Genomic DNA, 17,062 nt, shown 5'->3' with positions numbered 1-17,062 from the left:
TTATAACAAATACATGCAAATTGCTGTTCACTAAATGTTGCATAACATTTATTTAGTCATGTCAAGGTGCTGTAGGAATGTCTCTTGAACATCACGCAAAGCAGTTAACTAGAAACTGTTTTTACCACTTGAGACAAATTTCTAAACTCAGAACAATGGTGTCTAAAGCTGATCTTGAGTTGATTATTCACGCGTTTACATCATCCCGTTTAGACTACTGTAATAGTTTATTTTCTTGTCTAAACAAAAAAGAGCTGTCCCGCTTACAACAAGTCCAGAATTGTGCAGCTAGAATTCTGACCCGTGACAACAGAAGGGCCCACATTACCCCCATTTTAAAAGCTCTTCATTGGCTTCCTATCACATTTCGCATAAATTTTAAAATTCTTGTGCTGACTTTCAGAGCGCTGCATGGTCTGGCTCCATTGTATGTTCGAGACATGCTCTGCCCTTACACGCCTTCTCGCAGGCTGAGATCTATGGATCAAAACCTTTTAATGGTCCCACGTACTCAGTTCAGGACACGAGGAGATCGCTCATTCCAGGCCGTCGCTCCTAGGCTCTGGAATGAGCTACCTCTGTCTTTACGCTCAATCGACTCAGTTGATGTTTTTAAGAGCAATCTTAAAACCCATTTGTTTCTCCAGGCATTTTAAACTTAGTCTCATTCAGATTGGTTTTATTTGACACTGTATATTGTGGCTGTATTTTACTGTATTTATATGTTGTTGCCTTTTAACTTGTGAAGCACTTTGTGACCTTTTTGTCTGTGAGAGGTGCTATAGAAATAAAGTTACTTACTTACTTACTTACTAGGAGCGTGCACTAGCACCGTGTCCTCAGAGAGATTAGTTATTATTTATCAGCGTGAGGAACTTATTTCTACCTTATTTATAAACTATTTATTTACAGGTCCATCAGTTAATGTAATAATTGTCCCAACCACAGCTGCACCCCCAACCCCAACCCGGTGTCACAGCAATCGGGGTAAGCTGCACGTGTGTTTAGCGCGCCGCACGCGCACATTTAGCCGTTTTTATCGGCTCAGGAGTCCGCAGGTACGGTGTGTGTGTCACTCACTCTGGTTACTCCAACAGGGAACCGGCTCCGAGAGCCGTTTCTTTAGCGACCGACACATCACTACATCATTCCCTTTCCTAATGTCCTGAAGAACGGTCCAGAGTGCAGGCGGAGTGTTTAGCTAACCTGCAGGAAACGTCGACGACAGTTATCCAGAAAGTAGCTAAGGGTTACCAGAGATGTTTCTGAAGTGTTCGCTAGGTACTTTTAAGATTTAAAAAGTCAAGAAGGGGGTCTGAGAAGCTGTTAGAAATAGCGTCAAAGTCGCCAAGTTAACTTGGCAACACTGGGAGGAGCGCTTCATTTGCAACTCAAGGCAGCGCAAGTGGGAGGAGCAAATAATCGGCTTGTTTTGTTTTTATAATCGTTCAAAACATTTCATTCGGAATATATTTCTATGTCGATGTTCAGAATACAACATCTGATAGTCTGAAAAAAATAATACCTAATTTGGAAAAAATAATACCTCTGAGACCAAATTTAACACTTTTAATGGCCTTAAATTTGACTATTTTTATTTATCACTTTTTAATACTTTTTAAAACCCCGCGGACACCCTGTAGTTTGTTTTCCAGTGTAAAGTGAAACTCTGTTCATCACATAATGATATAAATCCAGTAGGGCGAATTCTGGCCAAGTAGGCAACTTGTTTACATGAGTGAACAGTAGCAGGGAGAACATAGGCTAATGTTCGTAAGCTGGTTAACACATTTTTACAAATACCGCTCTCCATGAACCCACCAAGGCGTGCTTAATCTTTGCCCAAGTGAGCTCCACTAGAACCAGTAGAAACCAGGCTAAACTGTCAATAAAACTAAAATAAATAAACCAACCTCAGTCGCCACTTTTTCTCTCCGTTCAATACTCCCGTAAATTGCTGTTGCCCAACTTAGCTACTTTTTTGGATAACCTAACAGGGCTTTAACTAGTTGAAGCCATGCTAAACATCACAAATAACAACAACAACAAGAAAAAATCAATCTCAGGCACAACACTAGCATCGGCTCCACTCTACCCCACTCGGTGCGGCTCGCCCCTGCTTGGCAGCGTTCGTTCCACACTGCCTTAGGAATTTGGACGTGATTGAGCACATGGTCGGTCTCCAAATTTGGTGTGAAAAATAGATATCAATGATGTCATGAGCTCATCTCAGAGCATGTGGGCGGGGAAAAAGAGCCTGGAGAAAGCTGCGGTGTCTCATGGCCTGAGCAATCTTGCTTTTGGAGACTCTCTGACTCTGATTTTGCATCCTGCTTTGCTGTGTCTGGCAGCACTGTGTATGTGTGTGTGTGTGTGTGCGTGCGTGCGTGTGTGCAGTCAGAGGCTCGTTAACTCCACAGCATCCAGAATGATAAGGAATTGCACATGTGGGACGCTCCCGTTGACTGGTTCTGTCTGCCAATTGGAGGCTCTTCCTAATGGTAGACATGATTTTGGGTCGGCCAGTCAGTCAGCGGTGGACAAGTAGGACCAGTTTGGCTCCAGGCAGACTGTCTCGAGAAGAGGGCTGAAAAGATGTCGGTTGCACGCCAGAAAATCCAAGGGTACTTAAATGAGAACACTCCAGACCCGGTCCGAGCGGAGTAGAGCCAATGTAGCCAGTTCAGTACTTGTGTCGCTCACTGTTTACATGCTTTTGCCCTCCAGTGTGGTGGACCCACGTGATTAGGCGGCGTAGGTGCAGAGCCAATACAAATACAGGCCATTTCCCATTTATACACAAAATTAGAACAAAAATATCCAGGGATAAATGAATTGTGAATTTGTGCCCGTGAAGTGCTTTCCTACTAGTGTTATGTTGTTAACGGGTGACCTTCGTCCTGTAGTGAAACTGTGTCCCACAGGACAGAAAACCAGAGCTGCACACTGTCCCCTAAACAGTCACACCCCTGCAGCCTCTAGAGCTCCTCGGCTGGCCCGTATTACACAGCTGTCTGCTGGTCACCTCCTGCTCACATGGAACCAGATACAGCACCACTAGGTGAAACTCGAGAACCGTCAGCTAAACAGACACAAAACGTCTCAATATCAGTGTTTTCTCACAACTTGTGTTTGTGTTTGTGTTGAATTCCTTCACCCGACGCACGACGTTTAACAACTAAATGTTTTAGTAAATTAACACGTCTTGTCAATCTGATATCAGCCTCCTTCATCCACACAAAGTCTTTTAGGCTTGCTGTACTTGTTCTTCATCTGCATCACAGTGAAATCATTTACCATCCAGAGTTATAATACGTGTGGCTGTCCATACCTTACAAAGCTTTCATCCTGGTGGTTATGTAAGGAGAGGGCTTCTCTACGAGATACAACACAAGATGTCACCAATCTGGAGATCTGGGTGAGACATTGGCATTTTCAGGGATGTGAATAAAGCAGCCATGCAGAATGAGTCCAACAAAAGAGTTTGACCACACACGTTTGGTTTTCCTCCATGGAAGAGACGTCTCTTTTGGAAAGAGACAGGTGGAAAAGTAACACAGTTGTCAATTGTTGCTCATCAGGGTAGCAAGTCGGTCATGTGAATGAAAACAATGAACATTAAGTTGTGGTCCTTCCAGTTTCCCCACTCGACCGTGTCTAAGATCAGCTAGGACATCAGCTCTGATTCAGTGTTTTAAGACAGGGTATCCGCGGGTCCTTAAAAAGTCTTAAAAAGTCTTAAATTGGCTTTTCCAAATTTAAGGCCTTAAAAATCCTTAAAAATGACAAATAATCCTTAAATACAGTTTACAAAGGTCTTAAATGACCAAAGACCCAATAAACAAGATTATTTTATTACTATAAAATTTTCGTGAATTTCTAGTTAGTGGTCAGTTTTTTTTTTGTGTATGATGTTGCCGTAAGCGGAACCGTACACATTCAGTTGGTTGTGAAAGGGGGCTATTTTTAGATGAGCACATTAGCTGGTTAAGCTAGTGGGAGCTTGTGCCATGGGGAAGGGCAAGTTTAATGGCTACTGGATGGCTAATCCCACGTTGGCGACGTGGTTAGCACCGGTTCCAGGCAATAGCTGGAAATTATAGCTTAAATTTGGTCAAAGTGGCCTTAAAAAAGGTCTTAAAAAGTCTTAAATTTGGCTCCCCTAAACCTGCAGATACCCTGTAAGAGTCAGTTAAAATGGCTCTTAACATTAGCCAGTGATGGGAGGGGAGGCCATCACATCAAACTCAACTACACATAATGTGCAGTAGGGCTGCACCTTATTAGGAAAAGCTGCGATATTCGATAATAATGATTAATATTGCGATGACGACATTACTGACAATAAATAAAGACTTAACTCAGGAACAAAATTAATCAAAAATAAAGAAATAAAACGTATAAAAATGAGAAAGGCTAAAGATGTGAAGGAAGGGAAAAGGGAATGAACAAGAAAAGACAATCAGTGGCTCCCGGGAAAAGCAGAATCAGCAAAAAGAACAGACCAAAGCTAACTCAGGTGTATGCTAACCATCAAAATGAAGTGCCGCCCGCCTCGGGGGCGGGCATCTGACCTATGAGAACCCACCCAACTGGTTAAACGGGTGAAGAGCTCTGTTTGATTAGTTAAAAAGCATAATGCTGTCGTTTGATTGACAGAATGCATCATGTGTAGCAAACATCTGAGCTGAACATTCAATGCCATATTTATCTGTTCTTTGCGATACGCATATTGTGTATGCTGATATCACGATAACGATATATTTACGATATATTGTGCAGCCCTAATGTGCAGAGTGGACTTACTGAGAAATACAGTTTTCTGAAATGTGAGGAACGAGTGTGGGCAGCAGACGGAATGGGTCGTATAAAACGTTCTCTGAGGATACCAGAGGAGAAATACTTGTTGACAGCAGACATGTTGTTGTGCTCTTCACCAGGACCTGATACGCAGAGACATCTTGTACTATAAGGGTCGCATCGACATGGATCGTTACGAGGTCCGGGAGGCCATTGACGGGCGGGACGATGACTTTAACGTCAGTGTAAAGAACGCTTTTAAGTTGTACAACAAAGACAGTGAGGAGATACACATCTTTCTGGCCAAAAAGCCAGAGGAGAAGATCCGCTGGCTCAGGGCCTTCCATGAGGAGAGGAAGATGGTGCAGGAAGATGAGAAAATCGGTAATCACACTCTTTCTACTGTCGTGTCTTTATTTCCTGCCACTGAATGGCGTGCTTGTGTTCATTTGTCTGTCTTTTAGCAGAATATGTCATAAAACTGTCAGAAAGTGGATGCAAATCTACTGAGTAACCACTGGAGTTAAACCAACTGAAGATGGCTGCCACAGTGAAATTCACCCAATTGCAGCAAAACCAAAAATGGTTACAAGTCAATATCACAGAAATAAACCAAAATATTATGTGGTGGCTTTTTGTGATAGCACATGAGATTCTAACAATGATACTGCTTCTAAGATTTTACCAAAATGACTCAATTATTTCATAACAAAACACAAATACATTATGCATTCCTGCAAGGAATATCATGCTCTTACTTTTATAAGTGAAGAGCACAGGAGAGATACAAATGAATTAAAAACATGTGGATTTAAGTTGTAAAATGAGTGCAACAGCTAGTATCTCCGAGTGAACTGGACACTTAGGGATTGAGGGATGTATCTGCAACTTTACTTTGAAAAGTGAAATGGAAACACTTGGTCAGCTGATCCTCATCCCAACTGAGAGATTGCATTTTTATGACCTTTACATTTCAACAGAGTACCCTTCTGTCCTTTAGGTTTTGAAATTTCTGAGTACCAGAAGCGACAGGCAGCCATGACGGTGAGAAAGGTGACCAAACAGAAAGGTGAGGCAACCAGAAGATATCAGGTGATTTCCCCTTTTATTTCCCCGCTGGCGTGCTCTGTCTTCTCATCGTTGTTTACTCTCTTTCTCTAACCCGCTCTCCTTTTTTACTTTCCACACCCTGTTTTAACACACACACTGTTTATGAATGGATCTATGCCAGTCCTGCACCAAGTTAACTAGAACACGCTGTTTGCTGCGCTCATTTTCCCCCTTTGAGCCCCCGGTGGGTCAGCCCGTACACGAGGATGACTTGATACGAGAAGTGAAGCAGATGTTAAGCATCAATGAAAAGACAGAGGGCTGTTTGCATGTTGTTTAGAGGGTGACACCAGCACTCAGGACTTGTGGCTCCTGCGTCATGCTAGTCTTCACGCCATCATGGCTAGTTCTTACACAGCTGTTTGGGCTTCATTCTCTCACTGAGTTAAGGTGGCGGTTGGTCTCATCGTTTAACCCACGGCTCAGGCTGCATTGGTGTTTAAATGTCTACATACTCTCTTCCAACTAGCTCAGTAACAGAAGAACAGGTCAAACACGCTATTTAGCATGCTAGCTCCTGATAGGACTGTTGACCCACACATCCACTCTGCTGGTATCACCCTTTAACATTTAGTCGTTTTAGCTGCTAGGCTACAGTAGATGTTTGTACATTTTACCATGACTGATGTTCTTGCCAGAGTCACAATAAGCATGACCATCCATGAAGGTATTAATGAACTAATGACCACTGCTGGGATGTTCTCTCTGACGTTAGGACCCCGTAGACGTCTGTGGGACTAAATGTTGTGTGTTTCTAAGTGCTGTATGTGTACGTGGCTGGCACAAGGTGAAGTACTTTCTTGAATTTCAGATTCATTTATAGATTTCATCTTGAGAAAGAGGGCCATGTTGTATGGACATGGTTTGAAAATGATAAAGGTATATATGCATTAGAGTTTTCCTTAGAGCTAGCACAACAGTAAGATGCCATGGCAACTGCTAAGCAGCATTGGGAAGTGTTGTGTTTCAACGTTGGCACTGGAGCATGCGATCACCGTCCAATCTGTTTACAAGCATGATCTTGAACTATCCGAGAGAAACAGGCTCTACCAACACAAACAGATCAGACCCTTCTCACAGCGAAACGCTGCTTCTCTTCCCTTTTCCCTGTTTTTTATGCCCAAGATGCCATGGCAACTTTTGAATATTTCATTCTCAACAAATCTATTTCTTTCTGACAGTAGCGCAGTTGTGATGCTTGTAGACTGTAGCTGAAGCACATGGTAGACTAGCAGCTTTCTGTTGGCTCTGGTGTTGCTGCTCCTGTCTTTTAAACGGTGCTATTCAAACAAACGTGCAGTTAAACATGGAAGAGCGGCGTCCAAACGGCCGTGTCATGGAGCTTTTTGGTGTAACGTTGGTTCTCCTGTTTTCCTGCGACAGCGTTTGACTGAATAGTACCTCCATCCTTCCTCGTGTCACCACTACAGCTGAATGTGCTCCAGATTCAGCTCTCATCGTGTGGTCAGACTGTCATTTCTCAGGATCGGTGTGCAGGAATGTAAACAGAAGGCTCATTTTGTGTCTCCGTGCCCGTGTTGTGTGGAAGCATGACTTGGTGTTGTGTTGCTGTGCCTGTTTCCTATGAAATTCTGACGATGTTTCCTTTTTGCTATCTGCCTCCCTCCTCTTGTCTCCTCTGCTTTGTGCTCCGCACCCCTCGCTCTCTTTCCCTGCACCTGCTTTCCCAGGTGTAAACAGGTGCACGCCCCCCTCATACCCGCCCCCACAGGACCCCCTCAGCGCGGGGCAGTATGAGGTAACGGAGGACATGGCACAAGGAGAGGTTTTTGAATTCAGTCAATCCAAAAGAGGCCAGGCGCCTTTCTGGCAGAATTTTAGTCGATTAGCTCCATTTAAGAAATAGAGAAACAGACTCTTCTGAAGGACCTGCTATTTTTCTTAGAAGCACTAAACACTGGATGGTTCTGTCTCATGATGAAGAAATTACACACACACACACACACACTCACTCATAAGACTTTGAAGTCCAGGACCAGTGTTGTTTCACCCTTTGACTGGAAACACCAAGAGGACTAAAGACTTCTGAGAGGAAAAGAAGAAACACACGTTGGTATTCGTTAGTGACGTTCTTAGTTATCACGCTTCTCCAGCTGGCTCAACTCTCATGAACTCCTCCCCCTTGGATTCTGCACACTCACGCCATCTGAATGTTCTGGAGTTATTGAGATTGTTTTGTTTTGTTTATTTTTTATTCACGACCTGGACAACAGAAGCGCTGCCAGGTTGTTTTTGTTGTGTGATTGTGTCCAGAGGCTGAGACGGGGCTGTGCTGCTATGTGAGACTGTGTTCTTCTGAATGTGAGACTGACGCACGACGACCTCCGCTGAGGGACGTGTCGTGTTCAAGGACCTGCCGGGCTCAACTGTCAGACTTAAATCATCGTCATCACCACTAACCAGCTCATCCCTGCTCCACTGATGCCTCCATCTGGATCACCTTCCGCTCATCATATCACCCTCATTCTTCTTTACAAAGTCTGGTGTCGTCTTCCCTTACTCCACATCCTTCTTGTCCTCTATCTCCTGATCCACCTGCTCAGCTTTTTGTGAGTCAGTGGCTCTCAGAGGGGGATTTTCATTCATCTGGAAACCTGCCATTGGCCATGATATGATGGGTCAGGGAACAAATCAATAGAGTATTGAAATCCTTCCACCAACCGCTCGTGACAGGGTATTCACATCCATGCCCGGTGTGTTTCGTCTGACGGAGAGCTGAAGCATCTGGGAGCAGGAGATAGGCGGGTTATGGTCCACCTGCTTTGTTCCGTACTCTCATGGGCGAGTACCCCCTCCCTCCTCGTAGCACTGTGCTGGCAGCTCGCTGGGTGCTGGGAAACATGGCCGCCTACCTCCAGGAGAAAGTCTAAAGTCGGATTTTCACGTCGACTCCAAACACGAAGACGTAATGATTCTGCTGTGATCACAGTGTAAAACCACTCAGCCCGACTGTGTTTGCTCTCATCTCAGTACGACGTTTACATTTGTTATGTTACAGTTTGGAAACTTAGCGAGGACCCAAACCAACACCAGGGTCTCAGTTCCGCCAGTATTTCAGAAAAGAAATGCCGTTAGAACGATGAGTGTGATTAGTAGCATGCACGGGTCCTGCTGACGGGTTCAACGCCTGGGGCCTCGTTTATCAAACGTACTTACGCACAGATGTGTGCGTATTTGGTGCGTAGGGACAATCTACTCGTGCGGTATTCATCATTTATCAGAAACGTTCCTGAATGTAAGAACATCTGTCCGTGGAACAGCTTATGGTGGCAGAACGGGCAAGCGCGCTACCGAATGTCTCAGTCATCCAAATGTGTTTCTCATCCACACGTTTTACTGATCCTGTCTGTAATTTTGTCAGTGGAAAAATGGCTTTTTCGCATAATTGGTGCTAAAACCAATAAAAGACAGGTGTGACCGACGGGAATCTGACATTATCTCATGGCTGCTCTGTGTTATTGGAGGATTTAACAGAGCGTGCTCTCTGGAGGGAACGCGTTCTCCGTTAGCGCTCTGATCTCAAAGGAAATCCTTCTGCTATGCTCAGATTTGGGACTCTTTGTGGCGCGACGGACAAACTTCACGAATCCGATCCCGGTTCATATTTTATTTTACAACCATGAGAGCCCCCCAGAACCTCCTCTGCTCCCCGATCATACACGCCGCGTTGCCAAGGTAACCAGACTGAATGACAGCTCAGAGGCTGCACTCTCAGGCAGCAATTCCAAATAAAACTAACTCCAAACAGAACGAGTCCTTAAATGCAAACAACAACCCGTTACTCTACGAGTTATTTATTTGTTTCTGACAGGAACCTCTCCTCTGTCCCGACCGCGTTTTTTAACCTCTGCAGCTTGTTTGGTTCGATCTCGGTGTCAATAAAGTTTTTCTTATTTTTTCTGGGGGTAAAAAACAGGGAATCCCCTCGAGTGCTGAGGACGTAGCGTGACCAAATATGGTTAATTGAGGGCGTTTCTCTATGCAAATGGCTGTCAACAGGCAGAGCACCCGAGTACGCACAAGTGGGATCTATCAACAGCTGATTGCGGAGAAACAAGCTTACGAGAGGTCACCGCCTGTTCCATAAGTAAGACTCTGAGCTGTTCGTACGAACATTCTTATTCCCATTCGTAGGATAGAATATAGGAACGTTTGATAAATGAGGTCTCTGCACCCCGTCACGTCCGATCCGTGGTTTGCCAGTTAGACTGTGGCCCGATCCGATCCATTTGTTTAATCACCAAAGTCCCTGGGGCTGCTGTGTGTGTGTGTGTGTGTGCGTGTGTGTGTGTGTGTGTGTGTGTGTGTGTGTGTGTGTGTGTGTGAGACTCCACCTCCTGCTGAGGCGTTGAGCTACGAGAGAAGCTCTCCTCTCTCATCACAGAAGTGTTTTCTACTCCTGGAATGTAGAGTCCATGCTGTGTGATCATAGCTGACCTCAGAGCTGCTGTTTGTGTTCACCTCTTCCACCACACGGACATTTACCACAGTAAGACGACTTGTGCGATGTGACGCATCATTATGAATCCTCACTATTCGCTATGATGTGAAAGAGCTGAGTATTGTTCTGTGGTTCTGACCCAGCTCAGAGTTGCGTAAGCCCTGCTCTGCCCCACTGAGGCGGCTGCTGCTGTGGGTAGAGATGCTCCCAGTGAGGTTGTTGGGAAAGATGACGCTCATGCCTGGAAAAGCAAAAAGAAATGGTTCCCAGGCCATGACAACCTCAGGTCCCACCTGCCTACCCCTACTAGTCCTTACTCAACACACACACACACACACACACACACACAGTTGCACAATCATGCTCACCTGCTGGCCCGTTCCTCTGCGGAGAAGAGAGATGCTATCTAACAGTGCCTTCCAGCATCCACTAGAGATAATCGATTCAGTTTCACTGGCAGGTTTGAATTAGTCTTGTATTTTCCCTTCAGTGCATTTCTTCCTTTCTCCTTCTCTCTCGTCTCGTTCACACTGGGATTCCCTCGTTCCACCGGTGCGCGACACTCACTCGGACAGAAACTCAGAGGTCAGACCTTCTCTACTCCAGCAGATGCCGTGTGGTCTGAGTGGAACACCTGATTTTATGTCCCACGTGCACAGCAGCTACTTTAATCGTACAAGACGACGTTCACTCTCATTCCAGTCGAATAAATGCTTCACTTATTATCTATTTCACTTGCTGAAAGATTGAATTTGAGTAATTAGAAGACAGATTTACTTGAGTTAGGTCAGGTTTCACATGTACTAGTGAGTGACGAATCAGAAGAAGTCATCTATTTTAACTTTGTCAGCTACAGACTGTAAATACTGTACAAAGAACAGATCATATATTTGGATATTGGTATTTTGCGTTGGAGACTAATGTTGTTCCAGTTCTAGCGTGCGGTAGACCTCAGTACCAGGTTAATGCATGCGTGTGGCATCCAATAGTTTGCATGAGACTCGAGGCAACTCTTACCAGATTGTTTAGTTTCGCTGACCTTCCCCTCCCACGCCGGAGGCGGGACCATTTATTTGTGAGCCCGTGACATCTCACTGAAGGGAGCTGTTTTCTCTGTCCACCTGTACCCCGCTCACGTTCATGGTGTTTTTATTTATTGTCACTTAGAGCAGAACACCACGTTCTCCACGTCTGATGGGTGGTATACACGACACATCTCCTCGTTACGCTGTCCAGCTGCTGGTTATTTTTAGTGCCAACATCATCATCGTCATCTTCAGCGGAGGCAAAACGGGTAATCTTTTTACGACAACAGAACCAAACAGGAGCTAGCTCTTATCCGGGGTGCTTTTGTGTATAAATTAGTAGCGGCGCTATGGAAACCTCTAGATGAGCTAAAAATAAATATAATCCACAAAGAACTTCATTAGAATTCATATCATGCTCTCGTTTAAGGAATGAAGTACAGTACTCTTCTATTTATTGACAGCAGTATTAAGTTGTTCTGAACCAAACTGTTTAAATGATGTGTATATTGGGTTTATTCTTATTATTTCTTTATTTTAATAACTAATCTGATGGCCTAATAGCCAAAAGGACAGGGTTGGGTTCATTCTCAGTTAGCCTCGCAGCTCCGTGTAGTCCATCACTGGCTCGTGTGACATGTCAGGGTCCGAGTCTTCTACCAGCCATGTGGTGTTCAGTAACAACGAGAAGACTCGTCCCTCGTCTCAGAAACTGCTCACTGTATATTACCATCTAGTTTGAGGTCTGGATTTCTTTTTTCTTTGTCATTGAAAGTTTTACTCGCAGTATTTACGTCCTTTAACACCATATGCAAACCGTTTTTCTTTCTTTCTGTCTCGTTGGCCTTTATTTGTTGTAGAAATGAAAAACCTGAAAAATAATGCCTATTCAATCCAGAAACTGTGAATGGGAGAGTGGAGATGTCAGCTGTATGTACATTCTATGTTTTGATGTATTCAGAAGCACTGGGAATATGTTGTACTTCGCTGTAAAAAAACAAAGAAATCCATATCTGATATAGCTGTACTTTTGTTGAAAATAAAACCTCTACAGAACGCCGCGTCGATGCATCAGCGTGTGTGTGTGCGTGTGTGTGGCTGTGGGAGCATTGTGCCCTGCTTCCTGTCCAGAGTGACATCATTTCCTGTTTGTTGGAGCCATTCCCAGCAGTCTGACACATTAACTTGTGCATGCATTACAAAGGGAAAGAATAAAGGGTGTGAGTTAACATCATCACGTCACAAGGTACATGAATAAACCTCCAGCCACAACTGGCAGCTGCATAGAGGTGCGCCGTGATGAATAAGTAATGAGTTACGCAGACGTTTCTCCCACTCGGCCGCGCTCAAGCGCAGGCTCTTCATTTCGCTTCCTGATGTTTTGAAGTCCAAAGATGCAAGATTGTTTGCTTTATTTTTTCTGTCTTCCTGGCGAAATCGGAGGCGCCCTGGTGTGATGCAGACAGCCGGTGTGTGCATGTGTTTCTGCAGTAGGTAGGAGGACATTTTGATTGTGTCAAGTCACCTGTGAAAAGGGAGAGAGCTGAAGCTGATGCAAAAATGGATCAACAGATGATCAAAACTGCTCATTTAGACGCCTCCGGGAAGCTGCAGACTTGGTGTTACTGGGGCCTCTAGTGGTCAGTGCTGGTGTTACACCTCCAACATGGAGCCCCTCTGGGTGATGCAGAGGCCACGCTCAGCACGTCTGTGAAGATCAAGTGTGCAGCGTGGGGGGAACATCTCTGGTCACTGGTCAGACAAGTACAGAGTTGTGATGTTTCAGATAATTCCTCAGGATCAGAGGAATGTCCAAACGGTCCACTGCAGCGTCCTTGTTAGCAAACGTGAGACATCTTCTGATCATCAGTCGGGCCTGTGACATCAGTGTTTTGGGACAAACTGAAACAGAAGAAGTGAGAAACAAGGAGGAAGTGTTTCATTATAATGTGGCAAATCTCTCCCTCTCACCTCTCGCTTTGAGCAGCAGAAGCAGAGCTTCGTTCTGCTTGGTAGTTTTATCGATGATGAGCGTAGGCAAGAACACGTCCGCGCCAAAGTCTATGAGAAGCTGAATGTACTCGGGCCCACAGCCATACTGGAGACACACCTCCAGAACAGTTTTGGGCTGCTTGATCCTGGCCAGCATCTTCTCATCCGTGCAGTTGTAGTTGGGATTGGCCCCGTGGAGGAGCAGCAGCCTAAAGCAGTCCAGGTGTGCATACACAGCTGAGAGGTAGAGGGGGCCCCTGCAGGCTGTGGCGTTGGAGGCCCAATCGGGGACCTTAGGTCTGACGTCCACCTTGGCTCCAAACAGCAGCAGCTCTCGCAGCACGTCTACGTCCCCCTCTCGGGCGGCTGTCAGCACCGGGGAGCAGTTATTGTACTGACTGCCGTTCGGGTCGGCACCAGCTTTCAGGAGCGCCACCACACAGTCCAGATGTTTCCCGCTGACAGCTGTGAAGAGAGGCGTCTGGGCCTTCACGTCCAAAACGTCCACCTGGGTTCACCAAGTACAACGTGTTTAGGATTCACTGATTTAAGAGCAAGCGTGAAAAACCAGGCAAACAGCATGATTAGAGCCGGAATGTCGGGTTGGACGTCACGGATCATCATGCTGATTCACATCTTCGCTTCTGACTCAGGTTCCTGAGCAAGGCACTTTTACAGAATCTCTCCGCCCCACAAATCCTGAAGCAGGAACTACGAGGAAATGATGAAAATGCAAGATCTTATTTTAACTTATGTCTTCTGGAAAGTTATTTTCCATAAATGGTTGTCATGTTTTCAGTTCTGATTTTAGTTTCTTCATTTATTCTCTGAAGAGCCAGCCCCGTCGGATAAGCTGTACGTAGGATTAATGATGGAAGCAGCAGGTCACCGCGTCGTCAGATTAAAGCTGACGCTGTCGTGTAGTCTGTCTGAGTCCAATAATCCACTCTCGTACTCAGAATAAATATAAAGTTTGTGTTTAATTACCGACCATTAAAGCTAATGGCTGATCCTGCAGCTTCCTTGTTTTCAAGAGGTGTGCTACGCCCTCAGTGGCCAGTAGGGGGAGCTCCACAGCAGATTCACCACTCAAGGGATAGAAAGTCTTTCCGTTTGTGCTCTAATGAAACATTCTGAGACAAATCTTCACGTCATTTCTGATTCCACTTTGCCAGTAGACACGTTTAACCCTTTATATGGCACTCATTGAATTATTTTAATTTTTAAAGTTTCAGCCCCAGGGCGTTATTGTGGTAAATAACCAAAGTGCATTTCTGTTGTTACGATTTTCAAAAATACTTATTTCCATGCAGAAATTCATAGAAAACGAAGTGATCAAACATGGACGTTGGCCCTGTTCTGGTGGAAGAAATCCCAAAAGAAAACACACGAGCAAGTGGAATAAATATATTTTTTAAATAATATAGATAATAATAATAAGACACTTTAATCAAGCTAATTTTAGAACATTACATCACTGTTCAAAAATACAGAACAGTTCATTATGAAGTATATTTTTATAAAACAGATGAATGTGGAATATTTTAGAAAAGTTATTGAACAATAGATACTATTTCTGATCAAATATAGATTTTTAGAATATTTTATATTTGAGGATCTGCCTCATTATCCTCTTCCACTTGTTCATCATCATCACTGATGGCGAGATTGGTTGGCGTGATAACTGTCTTCCTCCATTTCCTACAGAAATCTTAGTTAAAACTGCAAAATATACACAATTTAATAGTTGTTATTATTACTGTTTCCATGAATATTAAGAATTTGTCTAAAAAAACAACAGATTTTACCTAAAAATATTCATAATTTCTTTTCCTTGCTCAGGCCGTATGTTCAAATTTGGCAGATTTCTTTTTCATGCTATGATTTCACCAACTTCATTGAGTTTAATATTTACAACACATATATCTTTATTTAGCACAACTAGTCGCCCTGGTGATGTGAGAGTTTCATGAACCTAGCGTTGTTAGTTTTAGAGAGCTGACCGTAAACACGAGGAGACCGAGCAGTTTTCTGGCTCTGCGGACTCACCGATATTTGGCGCGTTATAGCCCCGCACTGATTGGTGGAATGGCACCACGGTGCAAACCGTGACTAGCTTGATCTCTGATGATTGTTTGGCTAAAATCCTGTAATTCTAAGAGTTTGTGAAAAGGCACACCATCATAATTTATGATGTGAGTGGAAGTGTCTAAATATAGATGTTGGCCCTATAAAGGGTTAAACACAAAAAAGTATGCAGAAGAACATTTCTGTCTTTTAAATGAAGCAACCCCACTGACACGTGGAGCAGTAGTGGCTTCCCACGTTTCAAACAAAAACATCTAAACAAAAAAGTCCTAGCATGAGCTCACCTCTGCTCCATGTTCCAACAGCAGCTCCAGACACCTGAGGTGTCCGAGCGCAGCAGCAGCACGAAGAGGGGTCACCGGGACCCCCCAGCCACTCGGTGTATTCATATACATTCTGTAGTTCTCCTGAGACAGAAGCTGAGAGAGCAGAGAGACGTCATCACTGCTCACGGCGTTGTTCAAGGCCCGACACAGCTCGCCGTCCTGGTCCTCCTCCTTAGGCTGCAGCAGGGAGAAGGCCTTTGAAATGTCCATCAAACTGGTGCTGGTGGTTTGTCCCTGTGCCATGCTGCAACGCCAGGAGAGAGATCAGAACACCTCCATCTGCAAACACTCCTAAAATCCAGGTTCGCTTAGTTGGAATTGTTGTCATGGTGAATAATTTAATCTACAGGAATTCACTGTAACGTGACACCTACCTGAACGTGTTGTGGTTTCCCAAGATGTTAGAAACTCCTAAAACACCATAATAGGTCAGGAGGGGAAATGGGTGTCATCCGAAGCCTGTGTGGAGCTTCTACGACTGCTATGAGCTGTGAAAGGTCCAGTATGTGTGATTGTGTGTTTCTGACAATGGGTGCCAGAGCTTCATTTCGGGTGGTGGGTTGGGGGCTAATTTTAGGCCACATAGGGGCCAGGCTAAACTTCCATTCTGGGAGAGCCAAGGCTCTGGTTTATAATTAGAAAGGAGATAGAGCTGTGACACTGTGGTCAGTGTGCATGACTTAGACTGAGCCCGAAATATCAGCGTGAAAGGAGAAAAACAGAAAACGTACACAGGAGTCCCCATTAGAGTTCAGAATGCTTAAGTCAGCAACGTTTCACGATTCCTGAGTGAGGAATCGAATTGTAAAACTACAGCTTTAATAATGTGCTGTGTTTTCTGTTGTCATCCTGATTCCTGCAGTTTCAGAGTCAGCTGTGTCTGAAGCTTTCAAGGAGAATCCACTCAGCTGTTCCTCTGCCAAACCCACCCATGTCTTCTCACTGTCCCGGCTTCAGGCAGCAGGTTGAGACACACTGCATTCCTCCAACAGATGGCAGATTGACAGATTTCTGGCATTGTTCAAACACACGATGAGGCCTTGCTTTTTTTATTTTTATTACCCACACAAAATAAACGTGCACATCTGAGATTCTCTGAGTATACAAGCTTCCTGAAGCACTTTCCAAGAGCGGTGACTAAGTAAAAGCTGTCAGCAATTACTTAGTCACCACATTTTTACACATCACACTCACACACATCTCCATGCTCTTGTTGAGAGTTTGCCATCTAGTTTTTAATATGTTTATTTTATAAAATC

At 44.5% G+C, this 17,062-nt stretch overlaps 2 protein-coding genes across 14 annotated transcripts in view; one reads left to right on the top strand and one right to left on the bottom strand.

Moving 5' to 3' along the window:
- LOC107380808 (rho guanine nucleotide exchange factor 9) overlaps window positions 1–17,024 on the top strand; it is an 82,425-nt gene extending 65,401 nt beyond the window's left edge. For 8 of the 12 annotated variants that reach the window (XM_015955591.3, XM_015953331.3, XM_015952549.3 and 5 more), the window contains 3 exons: window positions 4,941–5,184; window positions 5,801–5,869; window positions 7,602–12,453. In XM_015955591.3, the coding sequence (XP_015811077.3) occupies window positions 4,941–5,184; window positions 5,801–5,869; window positions 7,602–7,777 (489 nt within the window). In that variant the 3' untranslated portion in view covers window positions 7,778–12,453. The other 4 variants (XM_015954081.3, XM_070547921.1, XM_015954819.3 and 1 more) reach the window with 4 other exon arrangements.
- asb12b (ankyrin repeat and SOCS box-containing 12b) lies at window positions 12,795–16,335 on the bottom strand. Of its 2 annotated transcripts, none has more exons than XM_015960685.3 (4): window positions 16,178–16,335; window positions 15,762–16,047; window positions 13,369–13,897; window positions 12,795–13,299 (listed from the first exon to the last, which is right to left on the bottom strand). In XM_015960685.3, the coding sequence occupies exons 2-4, from the start codon at window positions 16,044–16,046 to the stop codon at window positions 13,154–13,156; spliced, it is 960 nt and encodes a 319-aa protein (XP_015816171.3). In that variant the 5' UTR covers window position 16,047; window positions 16,178–16,335; the 3' UTR covers window positions 12,795–13,153. The 2 variants fall into 2 exon arrangements, with proteins under 2 accessions (XP_015816171.3, XP_015815438.3); XM_015959952.3 differs by having other exon boundaries at window positions 15,762–16,094; window positions 16,178–16,333.
- Window positions 17,025–17,062: the final 38 nt, after the last annotated feature.

The sequence above is a fragment of the Nothobranchius furzeri genome, chromosome 1, assembly GCF_043380555.1.
Source record: "Nothobranchius furzeri strain GRZ-AD chromosome 1, NfurGRZ-RIMD1, whole genome shotgun sequence".
Taxonomy (NCBI): Eukaryota; Metazoa; Chordata; class Actinopteri; order Cyprinodontiformes; family Nothobranchiidae; genus Nothobranchius; species Nothobranchius furzeri.
Note: the sequence above shows the minus strand (reverse complement) of the source record. Positions and strands in the feature narration are given on the sequence as shown.